The 7,032-nt window shown below is 31.7% G+C and overlaps 2 protein-coding genes across 4 annotated transcripts in view; both read right to left on the bottom strand.

Moving 5' to 3' along the window:
- The window catches only part of LOC107630156 (NADH dehydrogenase [ubiquinone] 1 beta subcomplex subunit 2-like), a 5,549-nt gene extending 3,385 nt beyond the window's left edge, over window positions 1-2,164 (bottom strand). For 2 of the 3 annotated variants that reach the window (XM_021118501.1, XM_021118502.1), the window contains exons 1-3: window positions 1,952-2,136; window positions 1,819-1,864; window positions 1,661-1,717 (exon numbers count right to left, since the gene is read on the bottom strand). In XM_021118501.1, the coding sequence (XP_020974160.1) occupies window positions 1,661-1,717; window positions 1,819-1,864; window positions 1,952-2,055 (207 nt within the window). In that variant the 5' untranslated portion in view covers window positions 2,056-2,136. Of the gene's footprint in view, window positions 1-366; window positions 723-1,660; window positions 1,718-1,818; window positions 1,865-1,951 lie in introns of those variants that run through there. The other variant, XM_016333219.2, reaches the window with a different exon arrangement.
- Window positions 3,696-5,873, bottom strand: LOC107630155 (60S ribosomal protein L17-2). The gene is made up of 7 exons (XM_016333217.2): window positions 5,748-5,873; window positions 5,621-5,657; window positions 5,386-5,426; window positions 4,520-4,750; window positions 4,340-4,442; window positions 4,048-4,115; window positions 3,696-3,967 (listed from the first exon to the last, which is right to left on the bottom strand). The coding sequence occupies exons 1-7, from the start codon at window positions 5,748-5,750 to the stop codon at window positions 3,905-3,907; spliced, it is 546 nt and encodes a 181-aa protein (XP_016188703.1). The 5' UTR covers window positions 5,751-5,873; the 3' UTR covers window positions 3,696-3,904.

Here is a 7,032-nt window from a genome sequence, read left to right as displayed (position 1 = left end):
AATAAAATCGATTTAATTTTCGAGTTCACACATTACAAAATATCCAATCACAGTAATGTTTTGTATACTCTTTTTGAGTTATACCAACTTTGAAAGACGACAAAGAATAAGGATAAGAATATTATATATATACTAAAACCAATTATTAGTATAAAATACATATTGAAATATAAATACACATTAAAAATAAATTAAACTACATATATTTATACACAAATACATTAGTAATTAATTTTAATGACTAATTTTAGTGTATAAATAACATTTTTGATATTTATATATACAGAGAGAGCGCATACCTGACACAATTCTATTGTATACTTGGTTTTGTGAGAACCCATACTTTTAACAAAATCAAAAACCATATGTCATAATGTTTTATTTACTCTGAAAGTAATTTAATATCGTTATTGGTAGAACAAATCATAGGCAAGGATTGTCAACAACACCAAAGTGCTCAATTAGATACACAAATATTGAGTCTATAATATAAATTACTCCCAATGGCAAAAGACATGAAACATTTATCCAGACAACCATAACTATCGCCAAAGTTGACAGGGTATGGTTCTGAAAGCACAATATTAATGTTCATGAAATTATGCAAAATAAATCTCTTCTTTTTAAGCTTAAATTTATTTGATGCGATAAGGTAAACATTTGAAACTAACGGCAATCACAGACTCTTCAAGATTTGTTGTTCCCCTTTCCTGAGCTGATGTCTGCCGCAAAATCAAATGCATACATGTTAGACATCACTACGTAAATTATCCTCTGAAATTTTTTTTCCCTCCCTGTTTGTGTGTCTATGGACTTTCTATATTTAGATGAAATTTTAAATCTCAATCACTTGTCAAAATGTTTACCAAACACTAAGTTGTGTATTGTATACACTATACACCATATATCTCTTATATACAAACTAGGAACAAACCAACAACCAATCTGACCAGGTATATCATAAAAAATAGAAAGAAACTTTTGAAGAAAACCGCATAATCCTTAAAATCCCACAGTTGAACAAGGATCAGTTATATCTCATGGTGTCACCACGCAAAATAACAAAGAAAAAAATGTATGGTTTTGCTAGGAAAGCAACTTTTTTCAGCCAACGAAGTAGTAGACGAGCAAAGATTAAAGGGAGGATAAAATAAATTTCAAGGGAAAGAAAAATGTTGGCAAAAAAAAGTTGCTTCCCAATCTTTTTCCAAAAACATAATGGTGGTAAAAAAAAAAATCAAAGTATCATCAGATTTGATAATATGGTTCCCTTTCTTCTGTTTTTGGACTTTGATTTCTAATGTTTGTAACACATAGATGTCTATAATGATCTATTAACTATTGATAGTTTGATTAATAAGTAACAACACTGATCTTAGACAACAAAATAACCATCAACTACAAAAATATTGCAACCACATAGCATATGCCAGCAACAGAATGGACACATTGGGTGTAGAATGCCGGCATTTTATTGCAATAACCAATAAGTTTAACTTTGATGCACTTATAGACCATCATAGAATCATATCCATGCTTATTTGTCTACTATAACAAGTAGGGTGTGCATAAAACTTATATACAATATGAAGATAATAACACATTCCATTAACTCAAGTCTCCAACACTAAGATGATGAGGAAATTGAGGAAGATCATACCTAGTGTCCACCACCATGGCCATGATCATCGTGGCCCTCCCAGGGGTGCCTCCAACCCTATAAAAAAAAACGCACACAAAAATCAATAATTGGATTGATTAATTTGATAGAAATGGAAATAAAGAAAGCTTGAGAGAGGTTAGAATTGAAAAATTTACCAATACTACAGGACCATCTTGCTTTGCTCTGTAAAACACCCAAAACCTGGAGAACACAAAAACCGAGACATGGTGAATATGGATCAGTAGCGACTGCAGATCGAAACGGAGAAAAGGAACGAGCGAAACTAACCACATAACAGCGCAGAGACCCTTGCCGGCGACGGTGTGCCACCGCTTAGGTTGGTGTATGGTTATGCCTTTGTAGGTTGTGCCCTCGCCGTGGCCTCCCCCCATTTTCGACTTCGCTTTCCGAATTGGGAAAATCGGAATGATTCAGTACAGAGTGGAATCTCACAAGCACAAAGCCTAAGTTTTTGTAAGTTTTCCGGAAAAGAAGGGTTGTTAAGTTCCATTTTTAATGGGTTAATATTTAAATTCGTCACTGAGAATATTAACTGATATTTAAATTGGTCTTTAAAAATTGATTAATTAAATTAATTACCGAAAGATATAATATTAAGTTAAATTATTTTAGATGATGATACGTTACGTTAAGTGTCATATAACTAAGGTTTTAAGAATCAAACTGATTATTAAATAAGTTAAGTTATTGATTCACTAATTCAATCAGATTAACTGCGGTTTAACTGAAAAAATTGTTTTATAATAAAATAATAAATAAATTTAAAATTTTTTATATATTTCTAATTTTACAACCAAAATACGTCACATATCATTTTTTCATTGCAATTAGAATTAAATCTTTCCCTTTAAAATTAAGGAATTCTCATCTACTTCTTACTAATTTTACAACTAAAATATACCACATGTTACTCTCTTATTGTAATTGAAATTAAATCTTTCCATCCAAAATTAAAGAATTCTTCCCTCCTTCTTACTAATTTTACAACTAAAATGTGCCACATGTCACTCCTTCATTGCAATTGAAATCAAATCTTTCCCTTCAAAATTAAAGAATTCTCCTCTCCTCCTTCTTCCTTTCTCTATCTCTCTCATTCATTCAATCACTCTATCTATTTTAGATATCATTATCAATATCAAGGATTAATTACTAATTTGACAATCAAAATGTGCAACATGACATTTTTTAATTGCATTAAAATTAAAATTGAAATATTAAAATTGAAATTGAAATATACATATATTATGTATCATATATTACTAGCTAATTTAATAATCAAATGTCATATGACACTCTCTTATTAAAATTGAGAGAAAATATTTTTCTCCAAAATTAATAAACTCATTTCTTAAATTCTCTCATCTATCTCTCTCCATTTTTCTATTTTTCTCTACCATTTTCACTCTATATATAATTTATATTTTATATCTATCTCTCTCCATTTTTTTATTTTTCTCTACCATTTTCACTCTATATATAATTTATATTTTATATTAGTAATTTGACAAATCAAAATATGTCATCCAATATTTTTTTATTACAATTAAAATAAAATTTTTCTTCCAAAATTAACAAAATCCCACTTTCACTCTCATTCTTCATCTTTATCTTTCTTTCTTTTTTCTTATTCTCCATTTTTTCTACTTTTTTGTTCTACAAAAAACAAAATTAACAAAATAATATCATTCAAATAAAAAATTAGACTTTTTTACATAAAAATAATAACTAAAAATTTTATTGCTTGATTTTTTATCTACAGAGATTAATCTTTTTAGCCAAAGACTTTTGTCAATCTACAACTTTTTTTTGTAAAAGTAATTTGCTTTTATAATTCTTTTGTCATGCATAATCTATACTGTCAGAACAAAATAGACCGTAATTTTAAAAAATTTATATTCCCGTAATGTTATTACGGGTAAAAATACTAATATCTTCTAAATTTAAAACACTACATGAAATATCATCAACCAAAATCTTATAATTCTATCAAAGTATAATTGCAAAAGTTAAATACTAAGGAAATATCCAAATACTAATTGCAAAAAATTGGCAAAAGATTTCCATAACAAATTTCCCATAATCTGAAATTAAATTGGCAAAATATATGAACAAAATTGCTGTTCATTCAAAAAAACGATCCATGACAAATATAGGGCAAACAGAGTAACAAAACTAACAACCTAGGAATTTAGTAACTCAATCATCTGCATCGACAGCAATTTAGGATGAAGCACCACTACGAAGGCCTTGAGACTTCTTGCTTGTTGCCAACTGGGACTCCGGCTACAAGAACAACAATAAATGAACATTTGATGCAACATGAAAATCATATCAAAATTTTTAAAACATGGTAAAATCAATACCTCTTTTTTAACAGGCTCTTCCTTCTCGGATAAGATCAACTCTATGTGGCAGGGAGATGACATGTAGGCTGACAACAAAAGTCATAACCAATATTATGAAGAGTGCAATGGCAACACTCGTTAGAATTAACCACTCCAATTTTCATATACTTATCTTTTGTAATCATATTAAACATCAATATAATAAAAGGAGATTAAAGCTCCGTGAGAAATAGATTAAGGAACCAAAAGATAAAATAGATTTACAAAACACGGGAATCACCCTAGTTAGAGTACTAAGATTATAACTTACGATTGATTCTTCCGTGAGCACGGTAGGTGCGGCGTCTTTGTTTCTGTGCTTGGTTGACTTGGATGTGGGAAATGTAGAGAGCATCCACATCCAAACCTTTCACCTGCACAAACGAAAACAATTTCAAAGAGAAGCAAGCCATGGAAAATCAAACACGGTCATGCAATGCAGCACACACACCTCAGCATTGCTCTCAGCATTCTTGAGCAAATCAAGGATGAATTTAGCTGATTTTACAGGCCAGCGTCCTTGTCCATTGGAATGTCTGTTCTTTGCCTGGGCAGTCCTCCCAACACCACCACAGAAGCGTCGGAATGGAATGGCCTGTTTGTGGGCCAAAACGTCCTCCAAATACCTCTTTGCCTTAACAAGCGGCAACTTCCTGATAGCAAAGGCAGTTTCTCTAGTGTTCTGTAAAAGAAAACTTCTTAATCACCGCTCAATAACAGAGAATAATTGAATGAATAATATAAGCCATCTTTTTTATTCACATAATATGGAATTTGCTATATCAAACTTTCATCAACAAAAGAGACAAATAAATTAACCCATTATTGATAATGATAAAGCAATGTACAAAATGATTTACAAGGGACCACCGGATAGAAGCATCAATTGATAAATCAGATTTGTAATTAAACCAGAAATTATCAGCCACTAGGCTTTGCCAGTTGGAACTTTGGAGGAGATCAGCAGACCGAGGAAAAGCAAGCGAAGGAAGGGAAGAGGTTGAACAGTTAATGAGGCAAGCAAGATAAAGATATATGCCCAGCACACAAACACACACTTAAGGTCATTAATTAAACTATTCCACTTACTAAGGCATGCAAATGCAAGAGATACCCAGCTCACAATCCATAATCATCTACCATAAATCTCCACTTCCAAAAACCCATCTATTTACATACACACAGATAAATAAAGGAAAAATTGATGAAATTCATGAAACATGACAGAGAGCTACAAATATCATTTAGCCTAGCTCTAAATTTAGGTATTTAATGTAAGAGTAGTAAATTATTACGAAGGAAAATAGAACATTGTACCTTGAAATGAACCCTCAAATCAGAGCCTCTAGCCTTGCAAGCTACAGTTGCAACCATTACAACAGGTTAAGCTTAAATCAACAATTTGAGCCAAAAGATAAAAAATAAAAACAAATTCCAGTAACTGTTAACATCGTTTTGAATGTAAATTTTATGAAAACAAAAAAAAACGCTCAATAAATTGCATATAAGCTAATAGGATCTGAAGACTCAATGAGACCAAAATAGTTCATACACTTGGTGGGGTTTTCGGGTTCTCTGGAGTACTTCACCTGAAAAAAGAAGAGTGCGTGGTGAGAACAGATCGAAGAATGGAGAATATCGATTTTAAGCATGAGGAACGAACAAGAAACATTGATTACCATGTCGGCGATTGCAGCTTGTTCTTCCTCTTCGCGGAGGCTACACAGAAGGGTTCTCAAATTAGGGTTTTACTTTCATTATATATTGTATTAATGTATTGCATTTTTTATTTTTTTTATTCTTGGGCCAAAACTAATTTTCTCTTTCTCGCTGTGTCGCGCCGACAGCTTCCATAGCTGCTGTACCCTATAGCATCTTTTTGGGTTGGGTCTTGGGTGTTAGGACATAGGAGTGTTCAAGACCCGAAACTCAGTCCGGATTGAGATGTTTTTTGTTATTTGTTAGATCAGCAAATCTTCGCATACAAATTTTTTTTCTATATAAGTCTTACAAGTCATGAATACCTCTTATTCCTAAAAAGCGCTACTCTTTGGATGTATATTTTAGGCGCCTACTTAACAGATTTTTCAATCAATCAATGCGCGAATATTTAATTTCCTTTTTTAAAAAGATTTTGTTTCCTTTTTTTCAATTTCTACTACTTTTCCTTGTGTTCTCTCTTCGATCTCTTTTGACCTTTTTTCTGCGCCTTCTCCTTTGTGTTTTACCTTCGTTTCTCTCTGCCTTACGTCAGATTTTTCGTTTTGTTTTGTGTTTGAAGATGATGGATGATTCAACTTCAGATTCTCAGGTGAACTAGAGCGAAGTGGAATTTGAAACTGAATCCAATGATGTTCTTCAGGTGTGATTTAGTTTTAGTTAGTAATTAAATTTGAATTTGAATCTGATTAGTAGTTTTTTGATTGTGTAGCTAAATAATCTGTAAACTTTGCCTGTGATATTTGTTGTTTGTTCTTCTTCATTTGAATTGAATCTAATGCATTAGTTCTCCTTAGAATTAAAATAATTTTGTCTATTTTATATCAGACATTTGGGTGTAGATCAGTAATAATTGGGTGCATTTTAGAAATTTTTGGGTGCATTTACATTTTATTACAGTTTATTATTTTAATATAGTGTATTTTAGCAGACCTCCTGTGCAGTTGATGACAAGTTTGTCTCCAAGATTGGGATGACTTTTAAAACCCTTGACGAAGCTGCAAAATTCTACAATAATTATTCAAAGGTTGCAGGTTTTTCTACAAGAGTTCGGTGCACAAATAAGAAGGGAAACAAAATTATGAATCAATTGATTACACGTACTAGAGGGGAAAAATGGAAATCGAAAATATCTCCCACCGAGAAGACAAATCCCTCAGCTGGTTTAAATTGTCCTGCAAGAATTTATATACATGTATTGAAGGATGTTGGTATTCGGATCATTTCGAATGTCTTGTTGCATCA

The sequence above is a fragment of the Arachis ipaensis genome, chromosome B03, assembly GCF_000816755.2.
Source record: "Arachis ipaensis cultivar K30076 chromosome B03, Araip1.1, whole genome shotgun sequence".
Lineage (NCBI taxonomy): Eukaryota > Viridiplantae > Streptophyta > Magnoliopsida > Fabales > Fabaceae > Arachis > Arachis ipaensis.
This window is presented reverse-complemented; position numbering and strand designations above follow the sequence as displayed.